The 26492-nt window shown below is 37.1% G+C and overlaps 8 protein-coding genes and 1 long non-coding RNA gene across 18 annotated transcripts; 4 read left to right on the forward strand and 5 right to left on the reverse strand.

Moving 5' to 3' along the window:
• Window positions 1-92: 92 nt before the first annotated feature.
• LOC104785329 (DEAD-box ATP-dependent RNA helicase 17) lies at window positions 93-3286 on the reverse strand. The gene is made up of 11 exons (XM_010510516.3): window positions 3199-3286; window positions 2797-3067; window positions 2620-2692; window positions 2416-2525; window positions 2174-2317; window positions 1967-2075; window positions 1520-1875; window positions 1371-1444; window positions 979-1286; window positions 627-873; window positions 93-533 (listed from the first exon to the last, which is right to left on the reverse strand). The coding sequence occupies exons 2-11, from the start codon at window positions 2933-2935 to the stop codon at window positions 246-248; spliced, it is 1848 nt and encodes a 615-aa protein (XP_010508818.2). The 5' UTR covers window positions 2936-3067; window positions 3199-3286; the 3' UTR covers window positions 93-245.
• Window positions 3157-5742, reverse strand: LOC104785330 (glycerol-3-phosphate dehydrogenase [NAD(+)] 2, chloroplastic). Of its 5 annotated transcripts, XR_015558205.1 has the most exons (10): window positions 5339-5720; window positions 5114-5250; window positions 4919-5024; window positions 4627-4828; window positions 4442-4529; window positions 4111-4258; window positions 3853-4002; window positions 3610-3759; window positions 3400-3517; window positions 3157-3286 (listed from the first exon to the last, which is right to left on the reverse strand). XR_015558205.1 is itself a non-coding variant. In XM_087451978.1 (9 exons), exons 3-9 carry the CDS (start codon window positions 4972-4974, stop codon window positions 3503-3505), a joined length of 804 nt encoding a protein of 267 aa, XP_087308104.1. In that variant the 5' UTR covers window positions 4975-5024; window positions 5114-5250; window positions 5339-5726; the 3' UTR covers window positions 3285-3502. The 5 variants fall into 5 exon arrangements, 2 of the variants coding, with proteins under 2 accessions (XP_087308104.1, XP_010508819.2); XR_015558206.1 differs by having other exon boundaries at window positions 3285-3517; window positions 4111-4247; window positions 5339-5742; XR_015558207.1 differs by having other exon boundaries at window positions 3285-3517; window positions 4111-4337.
• A 596-nt stretch (window positions 5743-6338) lies between these two features.
• Window positions 6339-7127, forward strand: LOC104785332 (uncharacterized). The gene is made up of 2 exons (XR_767345.3): window positions 6339-6539; window positions 6718-7127. It is a non-coding gene; the product is annotated as an uncharacterized LOC104785332 (long non-coding RNA).
• Window positions 7009-8473, reverse strand: LOC104785331 (two-component response regulator ARR16). 2 transcript variants are annotated; one of them, XM_010510519.3, is made up of 5 exons: window positions 7825-8473; window positions 7642-7727; window positions 7490-7567; window positions 7334-7404; window positions 7009-7236 (listed from the first exon to the last, which is right to left on the reverse strand). In XM_010510519.3, exons 1-5 carry the CDS (start codon window positions 7985-7987, stop codon window positions 7140-7142), a joined length of 495 nt encoding a protein of 164 aa, XP_010508821.2. In that variant the 5' UTR covers window positions 7988-8473; the 3' UTR covers window positions 7009-7139. The 2 variants fall into 2 exon arrangements, with proteins under 2 accessions (XP_010508821.2, XP_010508820.2); XM_010510518.3 differs by having other exon boundaries at window positions 7334-7407; window positions 7825-8326.
• Window positions 8474-9219: 746 nt separating this feature from the next.
• On the reverse strand, window positions 9220-12418 carry LOC104785333 (tRNA-aminoacylation cofactor arc1). 2 transcript variants are annotated; one of them, XM_010510522.2, is made up of 12 exons: window positions 12209-12418; window positions 11714-11812; window positions 11358-11528; window positions 11146-11211; window positions 10933-10998; window positions 10676-10792; window positions 10409-10569; window positions 10228-10318; window positions 10036-10104; window positions 9842-9933; window positions 9626-9689; window positions 9220-9497 (listed from the first exon to the last, which is right to left on the reverse strand). In XM_010510522.2, exons 1-12 carry the CDS (start codon window positions 12269-12271, stop codon window positions 9393-9395), a joined length of 1164 nt encoding a protein of 387 aa, XP_010508824.1. In that variant the 5' UTR covers window positions 12272-12418; the 3' UTR covers window positions 9220-9392. The 2 variants fall into 2 exon arrangements, with proteins under 2 accessions (XP_010508824.1, XP_010508823.1); XM_010510521.2 differs by having other exon boundaries at window positions 10676-10798; window positions 12209-12375.
• Window positions 12419-12491: 73 nt separating this feature from the next.
• On the forward strand, window positions 12492-14867 carry LOC104785334 (pre-mRNA-splicing factor 38). The gene is made up of 6 exons (XM_010510523.3): window positions 12492-12989; window positions 13100-13221; window positions 13314-13404; window positions 13506-13626; window positions 13721-13800; window positions 14290-14867. The coding sequence occupies exons 1-6, from the start codon at window positions 12700-12702 to the stop codon at window positions 14669-14671; spliced, it is 1086 nt and encodes a 361-aa protein (XP_010508825.1). The 5' UTR covers window positions 12492-12699; the 3' UTR covers window positions 14672-14867.
• A 49-nt stretch (window positions 14868-14916) lies between these two features.
• LOC104785336 (U-box domain-containing protein 63-like) lies at window positions 14917-17002 on the forward strand. Its single transcript, XM_010510525.3, has 8 exons — window positions 14917-15406; window positions 15505-15736; window positions 15896-15977; window positions 16074-16131; window positions 16228-16316; window positions 16407-16505; window positions 16597-16667; window positions 16742-17002. Exons 1-8 carry the CDS (start codon window positions 15100-15102, stop codon window positions 16863-16865), a joined length of 1062 nt encoding a protein of 353 aa, XP_010508827.2. The 5' UTR covers window positions 14917-15099; the 3' UTR covers window positions 16866-17002.
• Window positions 17003-17014: 12 nt separating this feature from the next.
• Window positions 17015-20129, reverse strand: LOC104785335 (uncharacterized). Of its 4 annotated transcripts, none has more exons than XR_015558209.1 (8): window positions 19719-20129; window positions 19509-19596; window positions 18502-19376; window positions 18272-18382; window positions 17950-18012; window positions 17627-17853; window positions 17417-17520; window positions 17015-17329 (listed from the first exon to the last, which is right to left on the reverse strand). XR_015558209.1 is itself a non-coding variant. In XM_010510524.3 (8 exons), exons 1-8 carry the CDS (start codon window positions 19764-19766, stop codon window positions 17212-17214), a joined length of 1641 nt encoding a protein of 546 aa, XP_010508826.1. In that variant the 5' UTR covers window positions 19767-20129; the 3' UTR covers window positions 17015-17211. The 4 variants fall into 4 exon arrangements, 1 of the variants encoding a protein (XP_010508826.1); XR_002037922.2 differs by having other exon boundaries at window positions 17950-18064; window positions 18495-19376; XR_015558210.1 differs by having other exon boundaries at window positions 17950-18064; window positions 19719-20107.
• Window positions 20130-22048: 1919 nt separating this feature from the next.
• LOC104785337 (bZIP transcription factor 18-like) lies at window positions 22049-24925 on the forward strand. The gene is made up of 4 exons (XM_010510527.3): window positions 22049-22875; window positions 23726-23858; window positions 23954-24038; window positions 24120-24925. Exons 1-4 carry the CDS (start codon window positions 22412-22414, stop codon window positions 24545-24547), a joined length of 1110 nt encoding a protein of 369 aa, XP_010508829.1. The 5' UTR covers window positions 22049-22411; the 3' UTR covers window positions 24548-24925.
• The last annotated feature ends 1567 nt before the right edge of the window (window positions 24926-26492 follow it).

Consider the following 26492-nt stretch of genomic DNA (forward strand, 5'->3'; position numbering starts at 1 on the left):
TAAAAAGGCCTTTTATTTTATTTGTAGATTCTCTAATAATTTTTTGGTAAGCATTTTTTTTTTTTATGTGTTGTCAATTTTCTCGTTAAGCATTTGTTGTGAATCTTTAGCTTTCTGGTTAATACAAAGTAATAGTGTCAACAAAAACATAGTTGAAGTTTTAAACTTCTTAGATAATACAAAATTTTCGATGAACAAAACAGCTCATTCATACAAAAACTTATTGTGGCAAAACCGATTTTTATCTAGTTTTTTTGTGTACTTCTACCGCCACTGCCACTGCCACTGCCACTCATTTTCTTTCTCTTCTTACCTTGTTGCCCTCTTTGGCGTTCATCTCTCTTCCTCTTCATCGATTCCTTATGATGTGATTTCCCAACTAAAGACGGTTGCTCTCTCAGAGCAAAGCTCTTGGCGACATGACCCAAGTGAAGCTTCTTCACCACGAAAATGCTTTTGAGCTCTCCCTTGTGAGCTGCATATCCCCTAACCCAAGAGACAAATGCATTCTTCGCCATGTTCTTCATCTTTGGCTGTCAATAAAACAGCCACAAACAAGGAGAGGTTTTTACTATCATAGTATAAATCAATCACAACGAGAGGGAACACACTCAAGAGAAACATACCTCGGCGTAAGTAACCGATTCAAGAGCTCTCTGCAGTGATATGACCCACGGATGTGATTCTAGGGATATGACCTTTTTGATTCGGGGCATATTGCCGGGTATAGGAAATTTATCAAGTACTTTAAGAAGAGGGTACTCTGTAAGTGATGCACCATGTTTCTTAAGCTCCTTAAGATAGTCTATTTCTATCGGCTGTAGAAATAACAAAGCTTCTCCTTTTTCACCAATACGAGCTGTTCTTCCCACTCTGCAACCATGAATCATAACATAAACACACAAGCTCAGAAAATTTCAAGGTACTATATATATTAAGGTAGAAACGTCAAGTGCTTTGTGGGTTTCCAGAATTTACCTATGCACATACTCGGTAGCTTCTCCGGGACAGTCATATTGTATAATACATCTTACTTTTGGGAAATCCAAGCCTCTAGCAGCAACATCTGTACTCAAGAGAAGAGCCTGTTTCTCTGTTTTAAAGGTCGCAAACGCAGATCTCCTATCATCCTGCTCCATACTTCCATGTAACCGAAACGTTTTGCACTTAAGAAACAACTGTTTTGTCCCCTCCTCTTCTTTCTCAGAATTTGGTGGCCATTGGAATTCACTCAGAAGTGAGTAATGAAAATCTACAGCATCACGTGTCGAAAAGAATACGACTACCTGTAAGAAAACAGCCGCACAAATCCTTAATTAACAGAGAATTCGAAAACAAACAGAAAGGTTGTAGGCTGGCTTGAGATTTACCTTTTGAGAAGCTTCTCTTTCAAAAAGGTTCTTGAGAACAGAAAGAAGTGCCACAAGCCGTGCCCCACATGGCACTGCATATAGTAGATAACTGTATCAAACTAAAAGCACAGAACAATATAAAGAGATTCGAGTGGAGATAACTGTACCTCTAACATACTTCTGCACTAGCTGTGACGGTATTCCATAGTCCTCAGATGAGGGGTTTACGGATTTGTTTACATGAATTACCATATCATCCGCATCAGAGTCAGGAGAGGCAGGGGACTCAACAGATAGATTTTGTTGCAACTTGCTGTTGTCAAGACCAATCATTACCGGATTATCCAAACTAAGTTTTGCAAGGTCGTTAACTTTTTCATTCAATGTTGCTGACAATAACAAGTTCTGCTTCTGAACTCCTTTAGAAACAATATCATCTTCCTCCTCTCCTTCCTCGTTTTGCCCTGAACCTAGAAGCTTAATAATCTGTTCTATCTCCTTCCCATAACCTAATTCAAGAATGCTGCCATAATTCAAAGGAAGAATTAAACAAAGGAAACACATGATCAAGAAAGAAGATATTAACTTTCAGGGTACACAGCCTTTATTTATACCAATCAGCTTCATCAAAGATGACCCAACGCAGGTTTTTGTGCACAAATGAAGCTGTGTTCTTCAAATGGTCAAGAAGACGTCCAGGAGTTGCAATTAGAATGGAAATCCCTGAAACAAAAAAAACGATTAGTCCGGATTCAAAGTGATCAATCTCACTTGTCACATAAAGAAATGAACATGCAAAATACAAGAAAATATAGCACTACCTTTCCTTAACCTAGCCTTTTCTTTAGCCTTTTTCTCTCCTCCCATTACATAGCCAGGGACAATCCAATGGAACCGATGAAGCAGCTTCTCCAAAGTTTCATACACCTGAAGGCACAGTTCCCGTGTGGGCACAATCACCAAAGCTGCCACATACAAAGTCCAAGCATCAAAATCATCACTTCACCTCCCAACGAAAATTCTAAATTCTAGCTAGAACAACATGTCAGGGCCAGGCACATACCAAAAGTTCCATGAGAACGATCAACCTTGGGAGAATGACCCTGCAAATGATGGATGAGTGGTGCCAAATACGCTATAGTCTTTCCAGTACCGGTTGCAGCATTAACAAGTCTATACATTTATATATCCCAAGTGTTAAAGGAAACAAACCCAAACTTTCAAATTCACACAAAAAGAGAATAGAAGTTTGTAGAAGAAAGGATACACATCTCGACCAGAGAGAATAACAGGAATTGCTTGAGCTTGTACAATCGTAGGAGCTTCAAAACCCATCCTTTCTATATAAATTGACACGAAAACAAAACAATTAAAAAGTTCGAAAATTAAGTTCACTATACAATAAACAGAGGATGCCAAATACAGGCAGAGGCAAAGAGAGAACCTTGGAGCTGGTCGGAGAGCTTGGGATCTAAGCCAAGGGAAGAGAACGAACATGAAGCAAACAGACCGCTCTTTGCTTTGCTTCCATCATTAGCTTCTTGCTTTGATTCTCTTGCGGGTTGCTGAGTTCTCTTCATCATCTTCTTCTTCGACGAAACAAACAAGTTCTCTGTTTCTTTCCCTCCGTCTTCGACAACTCGACGACGACGACACTGCAAATTCGCAAATTGCAAGGGTTTTGCCGCCTATACGACACCGTCTTATGTGTAGGCCTAAAAGGAATTATGGGCCTCTCAACTTTCAATTCAAACCCATGATCATCACCAAAATCCAAAAGCATACCGAAAGGAAAGACTTTTTAATTTTTTAAAACCAGCATTTCATGGTTAGGTTTGGACTAAACCGGCATTTCATGGTTAAAGCCATGTCTCCGAAGATCATACGAGTCTCCCAGATTCCAGAGTCCACGGTCCACCACACTTAACAACATACTGAAACATCATTTTTATAGACGTATAGTGAGAACTTTACACAGTTTTTGGAAAATGTTTATGAACAATTCACATTCATGAGATTTCAGGCCTAAATCGATTACAAAACTCACTTCGAGTCATCTCTATCAATAGCTATCCCTAAACGAATGCAAAGCTCTTGCCGCCTTAAAGCCATCTCTTCGAATATGTGGTCCTCAAAACGATTGTTCCATCTCATACTTCTTCAATCTGCAAAACCAGAAATATACAAAACATAGTTATATCAAAAAACAAAAAAAGTAGCCAAGTACAAATGGGAATCTAGGGAACCTAGAATCAACCTGAGGAAGGTTCATGAGCTCAAGAACAGCCTTAGTTGGGGTCAGTTCATTATCTATTATCTTAGCTACGGCTGTCAAAACCGGCAGCTTCACGTTGTATTTCTGTGCTAATGCTATCACTGCCCCGGCAGTTGCTACACCCTCTGCAACCTGTGCAACAATTGTTATTTGATTCATGGGTTTCAGATTGAAGCAATCGTTTTGGTTTTAACATAAGACAAGCGACATCAATGAGAAACACACCTGATTCATAGAGCTTAGTATGTCATCTAGTGTCTCCCCTGACCCTAACCTGACTCCAACTGTTCGGTTTCTTGAAAGATTTACAAAACACGTGAGCATTATGTCCCCAGTTCCTGATAAACCAGTTATGGTTGTTGGCTTTGCACCCATCTTCACACATACATGACGGAGGAATGCAATAAGTAATCGTCGTGGTGAGTTTTGTGGATATAGACCACTTTCTATGAAGCTATTATAGACACCCTTTATATTTACTACCTTTGTGGCTAACCATCTTATCTCTGAACAACCTTGGGATACAAGAGCTGCCATAGAGTTGTTACCGAGATTCATTCCATCAACAATTCCTGCAGCTATTGCTAGAACATTCTTCAGGGCACCGGCAATTTCCACTCCTGTAACATCACTGAAATGATCAGAGGTTACAAGCTGAGTGCACAAAACTCCCTCGAAGAATTAAGATGTCAACCATTAGAGCTCAGTCACTAACACCACACATACACAAGACATGCATAAACTATCAAGCAGGTAGGCAAATACATCATGAAATCATTTAAACCAATGGAGTCTGGTTTTGAAATGTTTGTACCTGGAAGTATTTATTCTCAAGTAACTCGAAGCTAGAAGCTGTTGAACAGCATTGGCCAATTTCTTATCTTTCGAGGCAACCACCATTGCTGCAAGCAAAAAAATAAACCGAAAGGAAACATTTCACAGCATTCAGCAATAGAAACCTATAAAACGCTATAAACGAAGGAAGAAAAAGTGTCAAACCCGTTGGTAAATTGTTCATCAGCTCCAGAGCAAATGACGGGCCAGAAAGTGCAACGAAAGGTTGCCGTGGATTCTTAAGGGCAGTAGGAATTATCTGAGACATCATCCTAAGAGTATTAAGCTCCAGACCTTTACTAAGAGATATAATAGGCAATCCTGGATCAACATACTCGGAGATCCCCTCAAGAAACGATGAGCTGAACTGCGATAAACAAACCGCATTAATCAGCAGAACATACAAAGCAGATCAACCAAATTACCAAAAACACAAAAACTCAAATCGGATTTAAACCTGCACAGGTACAGCATGGAGGCAGTAATCAGCATCAAGCAATGCAGCTTTGGCATCAGTTGTGGCAATCACATTCTCAGGTAACTTGTGCTCAGGGAAGTACTTACTGGTAACAAAACACAATTCGAACAAAATCAACATTAATCTCACTGTGAATTCCTAAAAGCATTACGAATCGTGTTTGGGATAAAGTACCAATTGTGGTGGTTCTCGTTGATAGATTGGCAAACAAAAGAGTCACGCACAAGCATATTAACTTCTAATCCCTCTTTCCTTTTAGCTACATGAGCAGCCATTGCTGTACCAAACGAACCTCCACCAAGAACAACAACCTACAAAAAAAAATCCCCCAGATTCTTTTCAAATTCTTTCAAACGCAAACGAAATTAGGAAAGAAAGAGAGTAGAAAGATAACGAAACCTTGCGAGTGCGCTCAAGAACATCGGTTTTGGCTTTAGCGCGCCAAGAACGAGACCAACGAACCAACTTCTCCCAGGCGATACGAACGACTTTGCGCTGGTCACGGCTCGTATTGATGATATCAGGAGGGCCAGTGATGGAGTCAGCTTCGGGGATTATATTTGGAGAAGAAACGCAGCGGACGGAGATAGAGTTGTGTTTAAGAAGCGGTGGATGCTTTCCGGAGAAGTGTAGGTCTAAGCATGCAGGTTGTACCGAAGCCGCCATTTTCGCAAAGAGACTTGGAGAAGAAGACCCCAACCCCAAATCGGAAAAAGATTGAGAGAGCCAACGAGCGACTGAGAGAGAAGAGAGAGAGACTGAACAAGAATCTCTTTGTTCGTCCTTTACAGTTAGTTATTCTTGGCCCGTATCTATACTTAGTTGGGCCTTTTATCTCTTATTTGGGCCGTATATTAAAACGTTCCAGCCTCGGTCGTTTTATCTACAAGTAGAGAAAAAAAATGGTTATAGTTTCAACTTTCAAATTAGGAGTTAGTCTCAGCTTGTAGGTAAGAATTGTTTGGTAATTCAAAAGAGATCTCTTAAAATGAAATACCCTCACTACCACTAGACGCAATTCTAAATATCAAAACAAGTTAGGTAAGATTTTGGTGGGATACATTATCCAAAATTTGATTATACAGTACGTATCAAACGCTCAATCGGCTCCGCTAATTCCCACTTTTCTTGGAGAGATTTATTGAAATCTGATTTGATATTTGATAACGTGTGCCATATCTACGTAGAGAATATTAATACTAGCATATATGGTTTGTTTATAGTACTAGAAATCGTGCGGTACATACACAAATCCGAACAGAGAAAGAACATCATGCACGTAGCACATAAGCAAAAAAAAATTACAACAATTAAATAGTCTTTGGTAATGGTATGATAGAACTGAGACAAATGAAACGACACGTGTTTTATATGATGTTGAAAGCTTCAATTGATACGTACAATACAAGTCTCCTGAAGGGATATTCTTGTTCTTGAGGAGACCATTTCTCCTTTAGACTTTCAACTTCTTTCTCTTTGTCTCCGAGAAGAAAGAGGTTCATCGTCTTCTGATCTTCTCTTATCCTTTTATAATCTTCTAATTTGTCTTTCTAATAACAACAGGTCATTCACAAGATCCTGGTGAATATATAATCCCTAGGTAAGGGAAAACATATACGTCTTTTCTTATAAGAATCACGTCGGTAATTCAATTGAGATTCTTTGCATTTTAATTAGTAGTCTCGTATTCGGAATTTTGTGTCCTGTTACAAATTGAGATCTAAACCTTTCTTGCTGCACAAGATTCAAACAGGTTTTTTATTCTTCTCTCCACGCAGGAAAGATGTCAATCCTGTGCAACAATGGCAGAAAAAGAGACAAGAGAAGAAGAAAAGAGAAAGAGACAACGATAGAAGAGACTCAGCAATGTTGTTGTTGTTGCCTGTGGCCTCAATTTTCAATGGTCAGAGGAATAAAGAGATGTCTCTTCATCTCATGTTATCCATTTATTCGCTGTTTAGGGTTGGAAGAGAGAAGGCATCGTCATCATCTTCATTACCAAAACCATTTCCTATGATAATTTTTGTGTGTATTCATTCGTATATAAGCTTGAGATTACTATAAGCATATATATGAAAACATTTCTTGATTTCTAGAAAAAAAAAAAAAAAAAACTTGTAACATAACTCAAAATAAGGAATCATCAAGACAATGAAATGTTTGGTTAGCTAGGGGCTACATTTTGATCTCTCATGGTTAGCTAGCTTCTGCAGTTCATGAGATGACATTTAAGTTTCTCAACATCAGACAGTTTCAGAGGCTTCTGCATAAACATTTGAGCTCCACTCGCTAAACATCTGCGTTTTTAAAGAACATTAATCTTAAGTTATTACTTCCACACAGTAAAAAAAAAACACATAAACAAGGTCTTAGTCAGATCTCAGTTGTTCTTACTTGTTGATGCGAGTAGGAATATTCTCTGAAGACATAATCACAACTGGGACCTCTTTCAGATTTGATGACTCCTGCTACAGAGACACAGATTGAATTTAACCGATGAGTTCTATGGATTTTGATTCCAATAAGCTATTATGGAGTATAAATGTTTACCTTCACTTTCTTCAGTAGCTCAAAACCTGTCATCCCCGGCATACAGTAATCAGTAATGATTAGATTCACCTTCAAATCCTGGATTAATCGGACACATTTTGAGTTATTTTGTATAGACCATGATATCAAATATGCCCTGAGAGAGATCTTACGTTGTTGGTCAATGCATCTATATGCTGATTTTGATCTCCCAAACCCAAATACTCTAATGCTCTAAGCGCATTCTCTGCTGTTGTCACTGCAAAAATTCACCATTTTAACATAAACAATGAATACAGAGAATAATAAAAAGGTTTTGATCAGAGAAATCAAAAGGTAAAAAAAAGAGATGAAACCTTTGCAAGAAGAGATCTTGAGCAACCTCTCTACGAGTTTACGGTCAATGAGATTATCATCGATAGCTAAAACATGAAGCTCCTCATCATCATGACCATGATGGTGATGATGATCAAAAGCCACCTCCATTAACGACGAACAAGAATCTCCTGAACTGTTCATCTCTCTCCTTTTGTTCCTTAGATGTCAAGTAACTACTGATAAAGAAAACAACTTGACAATAAGCGAAGGACTGACTCGAGCATTAATACAAAGACCTCGCAGCAGACATAGCTTTAAATCCCCTCACCACCTCCCAATAATAAATTCAAAAAAAAAAAAACCAAAAAGACAAAACACATACAATGAAGAAAGAAAGTGACAGACTCAAGAAGTGTACATGTATGTATGAATCATGTGAATCTGGGTGATGGTATTTATGATTTTGTGGTGGGTGAAGAATATTTCTTTTCAATTATTATTAAAAAGAAAACAGAGAGCATGGGGGGAAGAGATTGCATCAAAGAATATCACGGATATTTCGTGATATATATATCTTAATTTTAGGGGTTTTTAGTTTCAGTACCAGTCGTTTTAGATATAAAGTTTCGTATACTTGTCTTTTTGTATTGAGTTTACTTGTTACGACATGTTCTTCAAATCGTGTGGGGTTTTATTTTTCCTTAGGACCACTTTTAAATATACAAAAATTGTGTAGATGCATAGAACTGAAAAAAATATGATTTATTCGGTAACAATCCCCTTATGATATATATATATATACCAAGAACTGATTTGATATGATTTAGAATCCAAAAAGATTATAATTTTCTTTTTGTTTGGGGACAAAGTATAAAGATTTTGCTATGGAGAGGACTGATTCTTTAAGTACCTGAATAAAGAAACATATGTGTCCAGTGACAGTCGTACGGATCTCTGCTCAGGATCTTCTTATATCTAAAGCTGATAAGATAGATAAATCTTGTAAGATATATAATACAACTTTTTAATTATTTTTTTCCCCCAAGTTTTTTTTGGGTTCATATCTTTGGAATAAATTGGAAAAAGGAAACTTTAATAATGATTTTTTGTCGAAAAAGGACCACCAATCTCTTATAGAGATCCTCATGGGCCATGTCTAAGATTCTTTTTATCCCTCTTCTTAACTTGTAAGATCATCATCAAAGAATCACATTCATTGAGAGATTGTTTCATGTATTTGAGGTAATACAAGTTAATTTAAACTTTCAGTATTTAATACTGAGTTTACATGATATAATTACCTATTTTCATGATTGATTGAGATAACTTAATTAAAATACAATTGGTTTGGTTTTTAATTCAAGTTATCTGACTGAGTAATGGTGGACTTGCAAAGCTTGATCAACAGGAGAAAGAAAATGGAACTGAGTAAAAATCTAAATCCAGTAGCAGAAAGCTCATAAAGAAAAAGAGAGTCAAAACAGGCTAATAACAACAAAGTTAGATAATTTAATTCGAGTTGTGACAAAACATATCTTTTTTTTTTTAACTGAGTTTGTGGATATCAAAGAAAAAGGCAAGAGAAGAGAAAGGAGTATAAAGTTCACTATTTGATGGTAGCTTTGGGGATGCTGGAAGTGCAAGGTCCAGCTGAGGTCATGAATGGTATGCCTTTGTATGTGGCTACACCATTTTCATCAGTGTAGAGACCCTGCAATAGCGAATGATTAACAAAAATTCCAGTGAGATTAGATGCTTATGAATAAATAATGCAAACACAGTACTCCCATGTTCGGTTTGTTTAAGTCTGGAAACTAGCTAAGGGCAAAAAGCACATACCGGTGTTATCTTCTCTAGTTGCTTCTTTTTCGGGTTTAGTACATCTTCTGGCTTTCCTTCAATCCTAGATAAAAATTACGAAAAAGGGTTCTTGAGTTTCCGATAAACAAGAAAAACAAGGAAAAGGAATGATCATATGAATTTAGTGGCTGAAGGGGAAACAGGTACGAAAAGCAATCAAAGAAGTTCGATGTTATATCGTTAACATTAATATACCCTGCAAATGAAACACGCTCTCCTGGTTTAGCCCCAGCAGGTGGCAGCAACGGTTCTACCACCGAGTGATCTTCACTTGAAGCACAAAGAACCTGTGGCAAAGAAACAAAGAAGATATAAGAAGAGCAAACGTGAGAGTGTGGCAATATGTTGAACTGGATAGGACGCGGATAGAAGAAACTAGAAATTATTACCAGTCCTTGTGACATTACATCTCTTAGCTTTCCAGGTTTGACATTTGTGATGAGCGCAACAAGGCGGTTCTTCATCATCATAATTTAGCAATCAAGAAACCATAGATTAGTAACTTTTCAAGAACAGGGCCAATCTATGGAATGATACACCAAATTTCTTTTAGTATTTTGTAAATCAAGGCATCACTATACCGCAAGATCATCGGGATTGCAAAACTTTGCTAAGCCACTAACTACTTGCCTCACTTTGTCCTCCCCGACATCTATTTCTTCAACCAGCAAACTGCATTATACATAAGACAAGTCCTTAAAATATTAGAAGACGTTCAAGTCTTTAACAGAGCCATAATATTGAAATGTTTTGACCACAAACCTATCTGCTGATGGGTGCTTCCATGCTTTGCGAATTAGACCGACTTGGATATTAAGCAAACTGACACTAAGCTCCGCGTCTTTTTTAGCTGGTTCTGTTTCAGCGGGTTTCTTCTTTTCTTTTTTGGCATCCTTCTCTGTTGTAGCGTTTTTCTTTGGTTCCTACACACACACACAAAAAAAACAAAAAGAGGAAACATCAGATTCTACAATATAAATAGATAGACTCACAGTCTAATAAATCCAACTTAAAAGTTAAAATTAGTACCTCAGGCTCAGTTTTCTTTGTGATAGGCTGTGCTTCTGACTTGTCAACAGGCTTTACACCTTCTGTAGCTTTTTTGGTATTAGAATTTGCTTCCACCTTAGAAACACTTTTTGATACCTGCGTCTAAAGGAAAGACATCAGAAAACCATTTGCTCATCGGTGTAAAAGCAGAAGACGACAAGTAATTCATATGGAAAGATGTATTATGTTATTACAGATTCTAAAACTAAGGAACTGGGTATGAAAAGATAATTCACCTCGAAGTCAAACACTGATAACTTCACAGGAATTGGAGCAAATAATGTTGACAAGTCTTCTTTATTCTGTAAAAAATAAGATAATGAGCAGCATTATTATTACCGCAGAAAATCACAAGGAGAGATAGAGTGAAAGGTTGATGTTCAGAGAGTAAATTAGTCCTCCATACATTTACAGACTACTTTGGCTCAATCTTAGGATGTGGAACCTACCTGGATGTAATTTATCCATCTTATGACATGTGGTACTTTCTCCTTGTCTGAATCTGAGAGGCCAAGCTGCGAACAGTAAGTCAAACAGATAATAGTTAGTCTTTAAGGCCGCCTCTAATTACAGTTAATTTCATCTTGGCATCTTTAACCAAAAACATAAAGTTACTCAGGAATGAATGATAACTACACTATGGAATTAAGAGAAATGGTACCACTGAAGAATGCACAGCTGAAAACACAGCAACATCAGCTGCTGATGGCGTCAATCCATTTCCCAAGAGCACCGACTTGGTAGCTAACTCTACATTCAACTTTTCAAGAGCTGCAAAGCAATCCTTGGAAATTGCAAGGAAACCTTCCGCAAAATCCAGCCACTTCAAAACCTGAAATGTGAAACGATGACTCATTATGCAAAAGAGAGCCACTGAATGAACTCATCATCTACCACCACACAAAAGGCATTGCATCACAACGCAAACTAACTAATCCCCGCTTTCTCAAAATGTGCTAGTAACAAGGAGGGAACTCAAATAAATTTCCATTTAGAGTTCGGCATTCATGTCCTTACCTCATTGTTTTGTGTAGACACTTCCTTTCCAGATGCCTTCAAAACATTAGAATAAAGCGTCTTGACATCACTCTCACCAGCTCCACCAAGAAAAGGTTCCTAAGCAATGAACACAATTATTTCAGAAACAAACCCATAAATCACACCTTGTCTATTTACGAAAAAAATGAGAGACTGGTGTAAGTTCTGGATAAGAGATCAACATAGTGTACCATCAACCCCATGCAAGCCCAAATTCAAAAAACTACAAAACTCCAATTTCTAAAGGTTCAACCTTTTTTACATAACCAGCTTGATGCACAAGTGTAAAACACTGATAAACTTAATATGGAACACAATCTCTACAACTGAATCAAAACCCAATCAGAAAATTTTCGAGTTTTCTCGACTAACTAATTCAAAACATGATCATACACATATACTCAGCTACAAAGCAAGACCTCATAGAAAAAAAAAAAGTGAAGTTTCTGAGATGTCATCTTCTTCAATACTTACAGGATCCAAGGAGAAATGTTTGCAGAGAGCTGATACAATCATCTGCTTCGTCTTTGAATCCATTGTTAACTTCTTCTCTTTCTCTATTTTCGAAATTTTTGTTCTTCTTCTTTTGGGGCTCTTCGTTGAGAAGAAGAAAACACAACACTCCAATTTCTTCGATAGGGTTTATGTAGATGTAACGGTCAACTAACGGCGTTATCTCCATCTCTAGTGGGCCAGAAAAAAATATTATCAGCCCATTAATATTTTCTCATTATGGGCTTTTACCACTGAATGAAATACTAATTAAAAAGAAATAAATAACGAATTTTTTTTTGTTTTCCAGATTCTTCAAAGCCCTAGAGCGTCGTCTTCGTCTTCTACGACGGCAATTTCGTGGAAGCGATTAATTCGATTCCGGCTTCACTGAAGCGGCGTCGCTCGACGTTAGTTAAACCGGCGACTAAGATCTTAGAGGCGGTTTCTGATTAACTTCTTCCGGCGAGATAATGGCAAACAGAACAGATCCGTTGGCGAAGAATATAAGGGGGACGAATCCACAGAATCTGGTAGAGAAGATTGTGAGAACGAAGATATATCAGCACACATTCTGGAAAGAGCAGTGTTTTGGTTTAACTGCGGAGACGTTGGTCGACAAAGCTATGGAGCTTGACCATCTTGGTGGAACCTTTGGGGGTAGCCGCAAACCTACTCCGTTCCTTTGCCTCATATTGAAGATGCTTCAAATCCAGCCTGAGAAGGAAATCGTCGTCGAGTTCATCAAAAACGATGATTACAAGTATGATTTCTAATTCTAACCTTAAATCTGAATCTTGTCTTAGATTTAGGGTAATCAAGTTTGATAGTTTAGTGATTATTGAGAAGATTTAATTCTATTGGTGTGTGCAGATATGTTCGTATACTTGGTGCTTTCTATCTCCGTCTCACTGGGACTGATGTTGATGTCTATCGTTACCTCGAGCCTCTCTACAATGACTATCGGAAAGTGAGACAAAAGCTAGCTGATGGGAGTAAGTTTCGTTTTTCTTTTTAAGTGGATCCGTTGTAACTTTTTTTGATTGATTTGTGTCATTACTAATTTGATCTCTTTTGTTTGGAATAGGGTTTTCGTTGACACATGTGGACGAAGTCATTGAGGAACTTTTAACCAAGGATTACTCTTGTGATATTGCAATGCCACGTTTGAAGAAAAGGTTTGTTGTTTTGCTTTTTTTTTTTTTTTTCTATGGCTGATTTTTAGTTTTTTGGTTTCTGCAGTATTTTTAGATGGTTAGTTTTTCAATTGTGATGATAGGTGGACGCTTGAACAGAATGGTTTATTAGAGCCGAGGAAAAGTGTTTTGGAAGATGACTTTGAAGAAGAGGAAGAAAAGGAGGAGAATGAAGCGATTGCTGATGGATCTGAAGATGAGAAGGTCACTGCTTTATTCTTTGATGATTACTATTTGTTCTGTTACCCATTTCTATTTACTAGCTGTATGTTGATACCATCTTCTTCCTCTTTTACAGGATCATCGCCATAAGAGTCCTGAAAGAGAAAGAGATAGAGACAGAGACAGAGATAGGAGACGCGACAGTCATAGACACAGGTATCTAAATCGGCTCCCTTTGCTAGATTCATTTCTTTACTAGTTACCATCTCTAGTAATTATTCCTTGTGAATTTCTTTGTTGCTTATGATTGTGGAAGCTGTTTGATCTAGCTAATGCTCGTGCATCATGTCTAGTAATTCTCTCTTTTGAATGTCTGTTTCCTCTATGGCATTTTAAGCCATCAGTGGTAGCATACAGCTTCCGAAATTGAAATTGTGGAGATCCTTCCAGGTTTCTCTGTACTGACAGTGTTCAGAGAGAAGTATTATGGATCAGACATCCTTTCTATTAACATACCCTGTTATATGGCAGTTGGTTATTGTATTAAAATATGACAAAGATCTGTAAATCACGAAAAGCAATTTTTGTTCTTCCCATCTAGATTTTAGCTCAAACAATGTGTTTCTGCCACAGATTGTTGTCATGTTCATAGTTAAGCTTATTGTTTCATGAATTATAATTTGACCAAGATATTGTGATTGGCAGGGATCGTGATTATGATAGAGACTATGATATGGATCGAAATCATGACAGAGAGTATGAAAGAGAACGTGGGCGTGGTGGGAGAGACCGGGATAGAGAGAGAGATAGAGATCACTATGGAGAGCGAGATAGGGATAGGGACAACAGGGAGCGAGGCAGAGACAGAGAACGAGACAGAAGAGACAGGGCGAGGCGTAGGAGTAGAAGCAGGAGTAGGGATCGTAAGAGACACGAAACAGATGATGACAGGGATCGTGATGAACCAAAGAAGAAGAAGGAGAAGAAGGAGAAGTTGAGGGAAGATGGAACTAATCATCCAGATCCTGAGATTGCAGAAGCTAATAGAGTGAGAGCATCACTGGGAATGAAACCTTTGAAGATGTGAAATGAGAACATGGTATCAAACCCGAAACTTGGTTCATTGTGTCAAGCTACTACTACAGTGTGATTCTCACTTTAGTTTTTTGGTTTTCGAGTTGTCTAATCCAATCCCTCTTTATTGTAGAACAAAAATGGAGAATCTTTGAATCGCATTTGTAACTGTATGTTCTTAACCGGATCATGAAAATTCAGATTGTAAACCGGTTCAAATTCATTTAGTCATGACGACGTGGCAATAACACTTATGAGTCCCAACAAAAAGTTTCTGGTAGTAAAATGATACGGTTTCATAATCATGAAGCGTGACGACGCGCGTGCTTCTTCTTTATGTCCCACGACGTCGTTTTTATTATGTTGTCTATTTTTTTCTAATCTCAGCTTCCTCCTCCGTCTGAGTCGATCGTCTTCTGAAATATTCCGGCGGAAAAAGAAATGTCTGTTAATGAAAGTATCGATCCTCGGTTCCTATATCATGTGGAAGATGAATCTCTGCGGTTCCGTGTCGGAGAGTCCGCTCCCAAAATCCGGGAGCTCGAAACCGTCGGCGATCGCCGTTTCAGAATCCGGCAAGGTTTCTGCGGAAACAGAGTTGAGAAGGATGAAACGAGGTATTCCGATGGAGATGACGACGAGGATAATGTTTCTTTCCGAAGGCATGGCGCCTTGATTCATCATCCTAGTAATAATGGTGATTCAGATTCTGCAGCTGCAGAAACCAACAAGGAAAGTAAAAATCCAGGTATATTAGTTACTTGTCTTAAGATAGTCTCTCCTACGAATATTAAAGAATCCACCATCTTAGTTAGCGGCTCTCTCAAATCTCGAATCACTCTCCAGGTTCAGTTGGTTGGGAACTGGTTGTGAGAGAAGATGAGGAAAGGAAAGCATCGATGATTGATCGCCATGAAATGGAGTTTAAAGTGATGATCACTAACCCAGATGATAATGTATCTCATTCCCACCACAACACGCTGTCAAAACGAGATTTTGCTTCTCTGGAGAAGGAGAGAGTCACTAGTGTCAGCAGCTCTTGGGAGTCTCTCAAAGCCATCCTCTCTGATCCTGTCACGTAAGTATCTGCTCTGGCTGTAATAGATCTGATTATGGTCAATGTACTTTGATGACTCATTGTGGTTTGATACTGTGATGGAATATGTATATTTTTAGAGAGATAAAGGTTTAACTTTCACAGAGATGATTCTCTGTTTGTTATTTTGCTTTTGGATAGCGGAACCTTAATGAATGATGCTACGATACTGCCTTGTGGACATTCTTTTGGAGCTGGAGGATTAAAAGAAGTTAAAAGAATGGTAAAAAACGATTCTTTACTAAATCCGCTTTAGATTTCTTGGTTTTGTTATATGTGAATCTCTTAACAAACGAGTTTTGACAATTTATGTTGTCAGAAAGCATGTTTCACATGTTCCCAACCTACTTCAGAAGGATCAGGAAAGCCAAATCTGTGTGAGTTTTTACGACATTGCTGGTTTTCAGTGGAAGACTCAAAATCTCTTCAAGAGTCACTTCTTTTTCCTGATCCAGTTTTATGCGCTTGTTCAGCTCTTAGAATTGTAGTTCATGCTTTCTGCCAAGAAGAGGAATCAGATTATATACATTCGTTGAAGCGAAGGAAAGACAAGTCGGATCAGGTTTGTTTGTCGTTAATTATTAACCGTGTAAGCTTAACTTTTTACAATGAAGAAACAGATAAGCAGAGTTTCTTTCTAATGAATCTGCAGCAGAAGAGAAGTTTCTGTATCCCAAAGATCACAGAAACTCCAAAGAGTAGCCGAGGCATACAGTTTCCTTTCTCCATTGGAGATCTTATTATCATAGAGGTCTGAGATCTTCCACCATACCAAGGTTACTTATCACAATCTAGAGAATTCTACTTTCATGTTTTAACAGACAAAAGTTACCATGGTTTAGGGAAACAAAAGGACACCTCCACGGTTTGTCGGACGCAGGGCAGTTATAATGACACAGTGCTTAAATGGATGGTTAAGTCTCGTTTGCCTCATTTTATCCATAAGATGTTAAAGCTCTTATAACAAAACTGGACTTCTATTTTCAGGTACGTTGTGAAGACAGTGGACAATGCAGAGTCTATTAAGTTACAACATTGCTCACTTGCAAAGATTTCGGACAATTCACCTGCTAAAGTAACAGTAGCTGAAATGGCTCCATCTTGGCTTTAGCTCATAGAGATCAGCGTCTGTAATTTTTCCTTCATGAGAAATTAGATACTACATTTCATTATGTGGTACAGGAACGAGACAACAATTCCTTGTATTATTAAGTCCAGAGTTTCATACAAGAAAACTTTGCCCTCTAACAGATATGTGTATTGAAGCAAATGCCAAACTGTAGGATTGATATTAAAAAAGGTCGCTACTAATGTTACATATACGAATGACGAAACCATCAATCGCCTATTATTTACACTAAAGATGATATTAATACCTATTAAAGGTACTAACACAAATGACAATATATAGTTGGTGGGACTAGTCGAAGAGCCGGTAAACCAAAAACAAACAAAAATTAAGAACTGGTAGGCGACGGCTTCACCATTGACAGAAGAAAACTGCAGGTTGAAAAAATGGAAGCTGCAGCCGCCTGAACCGCCATACTAGTATCCTGACTCCCGTCTTTCCCAAAACTGCAAACATATTGTATAGCAAGAAATATCAGTTAGATCAGTCTTTTTCTATGCGTCTATAGAGACTGCTTGGTGTAATTTCCTCACCTTGAATCTGATGATTGGGAACTAAAAGGCGAGTACTCGTCCATTTGCCGTAGACCCTCGTTGCATCTTGACTGCATTTCTTTCACTTGGTTTAGCGAACGTTCCTGCGAATTTCAAATCCATAGTATCAATACATCAAACACCGCCTCGAGCTTAAAAAACTCTGTCTATATAATCATTCAAACTTGAAGGCAGTGGATATGTACGCACCAAATCTCTTTCTTCATCATAAAGAGCTTTGTTAATCTGATCAAATTTTGCAGACCACCTTATCTTATGCGTCTCTGTTACTGTATCAGATGAAGCATCACCAGAGGTATTCGTATTCGGCCTCTGACGAGTATCTTCTTGGTTAGAAGAGGATTCTCTTGATGAAACGAGAAGCGGTAACTCGGTAGTCAAAATATTTTGAACTCTGTTCCTACTCTCCTGCACAGCTGCAAAAACATCAAAAGATCTCAATCAGATCACTAAAACTGAATTAACCCAAGAAGCCCCTCTGCGGTATTCCTTCAAGTAAGTGAAATGCACACCTGAAAGACGTCCACTGAGGTCTTGGTGAAGAAACTCCAACCATTGAGAAGCCACGGTAGCAGCTAAAAAGCAAACAAACATTTTCCTTTTAAGCATTTCTTTCCGTTTCCACTTCTGCATATGAAGTGATCATCATGCACAAAAGAAGAAATACCTAACATTTTATCCTTCTGCCACTTCTACACTACTTTAATCAGTAAACCTAACTGACAAAAATCTCCATTTATCTCCATAGGACTTAACCACTTATTACTTCAGACATATGTAGAAACTCATAAAAGTTTACTCAAGGCGATCTGAAACAAGATAAAAGGTACTGACCTTCAATAGCAAGAGACGTGGCTTGTTGTGGGTTTGAAATGGAATTGGTGCTATCAGACATCCCGGTAGATGGTAACTTAAAGGCTAATGCCCTATCTTCTCTGATTGACTCTGAAATCCCAAGGTAAACAGAGTGATTAAACATTGATTCTGAAAGATCTCATATCTGATCTGAATTGGCTAATATGATCATCTTAACGAGGTAAATGAGAGAGATAGGTACCTCTTACATTCAAATTGGCATGTCTTTTCCCCACGGTTGCATTCTCATTAGCATTCCGAATCAAAGCTTCAATAACTGAGCAGACCTGTTTCTTAGTCCTGACATGGTTAATGATTCCCGGGTTCAGTTCTGTCAGCAATCCACTTGGTGCGGTAACATTTGCGAACCTATCTACCAGCTGTTGTCTATCTACCAGCTGTTGTTCTTTCCTAGGAACCTCGTTTCTCTTCTTGAGAGAATCACCACCTCTCCTCTTATTCTTTGGTTGCTTTTGCGCAGGTACTTCAACAGGCGCACTCGCTACTGTAGAACTTGGTGCTGCTACTCCACCCAAAGGGCCAGAGAGAAAACCATTCCGCTTCATTTCCCTCCATCGCCGCATCGAATCTGACTCACCCAATGAACCGGCCGCACTACTACACATCTGAAAAGGACCTACTTTATCGCCAACAGGATTTGAAAGCGGCGGCGGCTCAGCTGCTCCTCGTACGGATTCAGAAGTCTCCTTAGGTTTCAAGACGGAGCTATTCTTTGAAACATCAACTTGAGCTCCTCTTGACTCACATTTACTCTCATCCTTCACAGTATGATTATTCTTAAGCAAAGCTTGTTTCCCAGTACTAGCAACGCATCTACCATCAACTTTAGAAACTGAGTTAGCAGCCTTAGGCAAGCATGTTCTCGTCTCAACAACAGCGGGAGGTCTTACATCTTTAACCAAAACATCCTTTTCTCTAACTAGTACTCTTCCTAAACCTTCAGCATGAGGAGCCACATGCATTTCAGATACTCCTGAAACTTTTCCACTAGTAAGAATTTTTGGTAGCTGAACACTAGTTCCGATTTTTCCATCAGACTGCAAAGTACTGATTTTTTTAGCATCTGTAGCCATAAAGCATTAAAACAAACAGAAAGGAACTTTTTCTCAACAAACCATCCAAAAGATTCAGTGATAAGATCATATCCAATAATCGAATCGAGTAATATCAAACTCATAAAAACCGAAAGAATTACCAGAATCCAGATCTGGCACTTTGACACGTTTAGACCCTAATTCATCTTTCTCTTCTAATCCATTTCCGTTACGCTTCTCTCCCGAAATCTGAAAAATTGAGAGAAACCCAGATACCAAGAACACAAACCCCACCAATTAACAAATCGCAAAACAAAAAAAAAAAAGTCATCGGTGGGAGAGAAGAGGAAGAAGAAGAAGAAGAAACAAACCCCAGAATTCGATGCAACCGCAGAAGAAACCACTCTCTGTTCCTCCATTTCCAAACCAGAAAGATCTCTCTTTTTCCCCAAAAAACAAGAACCCAGTTCTTAAATTACGCAGATAGAGTCCACACACGAACGAAAACGAAACGGGTACACATAAAATAATAATAGGGGGATTTGGGGGGAAAGGAACCCAGAGAGGAAAGATTTTGGAGAAAGAAATGATTTTTAGGGTTGGGGAGAGAGTGAGGTGATGAGAGATTTGCAGAAAGCTTTTGAGGAAGAGAAAGGGATTTTGAATTCAAATGGAGGAGAGTGTGTTTGTTTGGGTTCTTGTTATAAAGGAGCGAGCTTTCTCGTTTTTTTCGGCCGCTCAAGCTTGGACCCTTTTATATTCTTTCAATTCCCACACCCCAAAGTAGAGAAGTAGGGCTCATTTTTATCTTTAAATTACATCATGCTATTACTAACTCTACTACATATTTAGCAATTTTTGCTTCTACAAGCAAAAAAACCTCTTTAGATTAATAATGTTCGGACCATAACATTTTATTAATTTACGATAATATTAAGTTATAGTATAAATTAATAATAATTATTTTATAGATATATGTTTGAATTGTTTAACTTTTTTTAATTATAAATTGCGACAATTTTAGCTAAATAAAATTAGACTTTCAAATGTTATAAATTTTATTGTTTTGAAATTAAATTTTTTATATTTAGAAAACATTATTGACAAAAAATTACAAATACTATAAACGTATATACATGACATACATAAACATAAATTTATGAATAATAATATAAATTATCGTATTTTAGTAACCTATAAAACTATCAAAATGAAAATGATGTATATCTAGCTACTTTTTATGGTATGTTATAGAGTAATTTATATCATTGTAGTTTGAAAATACAATATAACAATTGTTTTATAGATATGGGTTTTAGGATAATACAGATTTTTAAATCATACATTATTACATCAGTATATATATATATATGTGTGTAAATTTACATGATTATTAATTTACGATATTATTTAAATCATATTTTACATGGAAATTTCAAAAAAAAATATTATCTTATCAAATTTTGGTATTTTTTACACTATTTCGACTAGGAACTAGCAAATTTTATTAATTTATAAGATTTATTAAATTGTAAAAGTTTAAATATATTTCTGATTTTACTCTTTACTGTACATTTTGTAACTGTTATACTCCTAAAACTAGTATAATTTCCCGCATCTAGAGGTCTATTAAGATGTATATCGATTGAATCCGTTTTAAATCCGTAGGTAGCCATAAAAATATATTAATATGAAAATGTATTAATAAAAAGATAGTAGTTATACGATTTATAGCAATGTGTATGTATAGACATGAGAATATATTAATAGTTGTGGATAAGTATGTTTAAGGAAACCAACGTAATAATTTATGGAACTTTAGGTAAAACACACAATATTTTAGTGTGAATCATATCAGGGCCGGTCCATAGGGCAATCAACTCAAGCAAAGGATTAGGGCATCAAAAAAAATTAGGGCATTTTTTGTAAAATTATTATAGAGTTTTTATATATATCTAAATATTTTTACAAAAATGTGGACTTTAATATAAGTGCAAATCATAGTTTTTGAGGTTAATTGTTAGTTTTAGTTTTGATTTTTTCCATTTTGAGGTTAATAGTTTACTTTGTTAAACTATTAGATAAATCTTTTCATCAAAACTAATGTTTTGATTTTGATTTGTGTTAATAAATTTTCAAAACACTAAACATAAAGTCTTATATACCATTAGTTATAATTTTTTGGTAATATATAAAAGGGCATGTTTTTTAGTTCGGCATAGGGCACTAATAAATGTCGGACCGACACTGAATCATATTATATTAAGCAAATAGTAGAAACTAAACTCTAAACTGAAAGAAAATTATCTAAAGTTTACCCTATATAGATCAGTCGTTATGTTCTAATATGTAGAATTAGCAAACTCGTGGTTAAAAAATAGTCTTTCACTTTTTTTGCACATGAAATAGAAGAATATTATGGCCATTGACTTATTTCATGAAGGTAGGTTATTTGCCAATTTTGTCTAATGTCTAAAATAACAAAAAACGAATATTAATTCCAATGCAAATACGAAATCGGACAAAAAAAATTGTAGATAACTTTAAAATAATTAAATATGGAAATGAATCAATGATAATGTAATTAGTCCTTGTGGGAGATTGTGTGCGGTTACAACTTTTAGGAAAATATTTGATGAAAATAAATACTGTTGAATACGGAGAATCTCATATCATATGATATTAACATAACATACATAGAAACATATAAATTTCAATTATATCAAATGCAAAAAAAGGTAAAATGTAGTAATGTACACAAGATATGACTTTGGGGTGATCAAAACAAACCTTCAAAGTTACATATAAAACGAAACGCTTATGAATAAAAGGGTTTAAAATATAAAAGTGGTCCGCGAACGACGCCGTTTGGAGCCTGTTGTGTTCCGTGTTTTTTTTTTTTTTTTACTTCTGGCCATCACCTTCGGACACAAAACGTGAAATCTGAATCTCTCTCTTTCGCTGTCCGATTCCGACAGATAGACAGAGGAAGAGAAGGGCGCGAAACACAGCGAGAGAGAGAGAGAGAGAGAGAGAGATACAAGGAAGGAAGGACGATCCAGGTATGGAGGATCCTTCGAATCCAAAATCAAACCAGAGCAATCTCCCACAATGCCTTCCTCTAACCGCCTCAGCTCCGACGTCTGCTCCATTTCGTGGTCCGTACCACCGTAGAGCACATTCAGAGGTTCAATTCCGTCTCCCTGAAGATCTGGATCTCTCTGAACCATTCGGAGGATTCGACGAGCTCGGATCCGAAGATGACCTCTTCTGCTCATACATGGACATTGAGAAACTTGGATCCGGATCCGGATCCGCTTCAGATTCGGCTGGTCCATCAGCTCCTAGGTCCGATAACCCGTTTTCAGCTGAAAACGGAGGAGCAGAGGCTGGGAATTCGAGACCTAGACACAGACACAGCCTCTCCGTTGATGGGTCTTCGACTTTGGAATCAATTGAGGCCAAGAAAGCTATGGCTCCTGATAAACTCGCCGAGCTTTGGGTCGTCGACCCTAAGAGAGCTAAAAGGTTTCATCTTTATTCCCAAAAATTAAATCTTGTTCCTTTTAGATCGTTAACAACAATTTTTTTATGCTATAGTTTACAATTCGCGGGGAAAAGGTGGTTTCTTTATGACATTTATCTGATGAATGTGTATCTTTTGATGTTGATGTGATGCCATTTAGGTGTTCTTTTTTTTTTGCCTGGTTACGTGTGTTACCAAGCAACCTTTTGTTTTGACTATGATCTCGAATCTTAACGATAACTGAATTTTAACTGAAATTTAGTTATAGCTTCTACTATGCTACTTTTTTGGTTTTAAGGTCTTTCTGGTTGGGAGAGAGATCATGAGGGACCCATAAGTATGCTTTTTTGTGTTTAAATCCCAAGTTTGAGTTTTGTGGGAATGCGTCTCTTTCATGATGATTTGATGGCCCCTCAACTAAATTCTTTTGGACTAGCTTTTGTTTGATTGGTCGTTTCAAGCTTGTTTTTCACTTCCTGTGTGGTTAGAGATCCTGTCTAATGATGAACTTTTTGAATCTTTAACATTCAAACTTTTGAGATGATCTCTTTTTTACATTTTCTTTAGTAGTCAACTATTTGGAATTGAAAGTTATAGTTTCAATTCAAGTGGTTTTGGTTCGGAAAAAAGTTTGGGGATTAGCTTTGTTTAGGTTCTGATCTGTCTCAATGGGGTTAAGGGACGTTATCCATGTAATCTTGGAGTGAACCTGGTAATGGTCACTATTAATTGCATGACTGGTCTTGTGACTTATTCTAACAAATATGCCTGCCATAATAGAGTGGAAACATTCTGCATTCGCTATTAATTGATACTCAAATTGTCTAATCCTGTCTCGTGCACTATGTGCAGGATAATTGCTAATAGACAGTCTGCTGCTCGTTCGAAAGAGAGGAAGGCTCGATATATCTTGGAGCTCGAGAGGAAAGTTCAGACTTTGCAAACTGAAGCTACTACCCTTTCAGCACAATTGTCTTTGTTCCAGGTTTTTTATTACAAACTTTAATACTTTATCTGCAGTAACATTCTCTTCTTTGCACTCAGTTTCTCACCTACTGCCTAATAACTTGCTTCTTACAGAGAGACACAACTGGTTTATCGTCTGAGAATACAGAGCTCAAGCTTCGTTTACAGGTCATGGAACAACAAGCTAAGTTGCGAGATGGTATGTATTTCTCTCCTTCCCTCCTTTTATATGATTGTTTGGGTTTTGAAAGTCATGTATTGATGATTCTTCACTACACAGCACTGAACGACCAACTGAAGAAGGAAGTTGAGAGGCTGAAATTCGCAACAGGAGAAGTGTCACCCGCTGATGCTTATAACCTCGGAATGGCACACATGCAATATCAGCACCAACCACAACAATCCTACTATCAACATCATCAGCAACAAACCGATGCTCAAAACCTGCAACAGATGACTCATCAGTTTCATCTCTTCCAACCAAACAACAACCAAAACCAGAACACATCCTCTCGCCAAAACCCTCCCACAAATCATCAGCTTATGCATCACGCTACTTCTAATGCCCCGGCTCAATCTCATTCCTATTCAGAAACAATGCAAGAAGACCCTCTTGGCCGGTTACAGGGGCTTGACATTAGCAGCTGTGGCAGAGGCTCAAACTTTGGTAGGTCTGACACCGTCAGTGAAAGCAGCAGCACTATGTGAGGCTGCCTTTTTCCATTTTCCAGATTCCCCTTTTGTCGATAAACCTATTCTTTTGCTCTCCCTTGAAAATCTTTAGCTAAAAAAGGTAACATCTCCGTGACCGTCTGATTCATTTTTTAATCCTGTAAAACTGGTTTCTTTTTGGGGGTTTTGGGGTTTCAACTTTAGAGACCACAGGTGTTTTAACTTGTCTGATTTCTCTGTTTCCTGATTCATCTTGTTCTTCTGGGGGAGCTACTCAAGTATAACCAGATCCTTTTTTTCTGTTTCTTTATGTTGTATTACTTCCCTTAGTTGCTTCTATAATCATCCTTGTAATTGATGGTTGAATCTGGATTTGGATTTTGAATTTGGCTTTGGGTGAAACCCGATCAGAAAGTGTTTTTGTTTTGCAGTCTCCTACATCACTTTGTGTTATTTTCGTTTCCAGTAAATTTATTTTAAGTAAACGTACAAAGTTCCAGTTACTTTTGCTTCAAGCATAAGTTTTTCAAGACTCCCATAAGAACCCTAATGTCTGAATTCACTTTTCTTAAACCGCACTAGAGTTTAACTGATATAATAAACCAGTATCTTTCAGGGAGATTTTGAATAATAAAAATCCCACACTAAGCATAGGAATTAAAGCAGAATTACGTGTTAAACCACTCACTAAACCATGTCAAATCAGAAAACTACATGAACCGAACTAGCCATGTTGAGGCCACTTAAGAGGTACCCTATCTACCAAACAACAAAATTAAATACTCACATGAGAATTTCTCAACTCTATCTTCAGAAAAAAACTTAAGAACACTTGATGAAGTTTATGTATCTTGTGTCGGCTATTAGATTGGAATGACGTTCTCTTTGGACAATGACCATTCTTCAGGCACGTAATTATGGACAGTCCCAACAGTTTTGGGGCAACAAGTAGACAAAAACCTTGTGATGGTTACTTAAAGCGTGGTCCCTTTAGTTTTCTTTTGCTACATTTTGGATAGACTCACGTGTTTTGTGGATACAATTCAACAGTGTTTTGCTTCGATTGATACTTTGCTCTTATCCAGCTTCAGAGTAGATGAGTGTCTGCATTGGCACTGAATGTGGTCGAAATTTTATTGTATTGAAAAAATTACTGTAACAAAGAACTTAGAGCAACCTTTTAGCTAATATTAAATAGATGAACTCATGAACCACCTAAAGATTCTTTGTCAAGAAAATCTTACTCAAAAGAAGACGGTAGTTTACAAAAGTAAAGCTAATCCCACTGTCAGATAATTTATATCATAAATCTTCTTCTTCTTCTTGATGAAAAACTATTTTTATATTTATCCCTAAAAGCATAGTGATTTTTGTAAGTTGTTATAATTGTATCATAAATATATACATCTATGAATATATCATGTACATCTATCTGCCTGCAAATTTGATTATTTCACATAAAACAAAATTTATGTGAAGTTGTATATGGTGATTTTCGGTCAGTCAAAAATATTAATATGAGTTAGTAAAATATTAACAAATGATTTTTTTTTAATCAAAATTTAACTTCTTAGAAGGGTTTGAGTTAACCTAATTCTGCTTTGTTTAATTTACCTTTTTCCAAAAACCAGTGTAAATAACATTGAATTTTGTGATATTGATGTCGTATGTTATCAATTATTATCACTCATGTTTACATTTACGTATTGTATATTGGAAAGAAGAAAAAAACGGTGCTTCAAATTTTTTTATTAAAATAATCCTAAATTTGCCAAACATATATAGTACTGTAGTTTTCATACAAAATCCTTGTTTGTTCTGCCGAGAATCAAAATACATTTCTATATTTTAGGGAATCACGGAGTAACCTATATATGGCTGCGTTTTACTTGATGACATTATAGGCATAGACGCATAACGGCATAAGAATAGAGAGAGATACATCATACATGAGAGTAACTAATTAACTAACAGGATGTAT

Source organism: Camelina sativa, chromosome 5, assembly GCF_030686135.1.
Source record: "Camelina sativa cultivar CO46 ecotype springtype chromosome 5, ASM3068613v1".
In the NCBI taxonomy this organism is placed as follows: domain Eukaryota; kingdom Viridiplantae; phylum Streptophyta; class Magnoliopsida; order Brassicales; family Brassicaceae; genus Camelina; species Camelina sativa.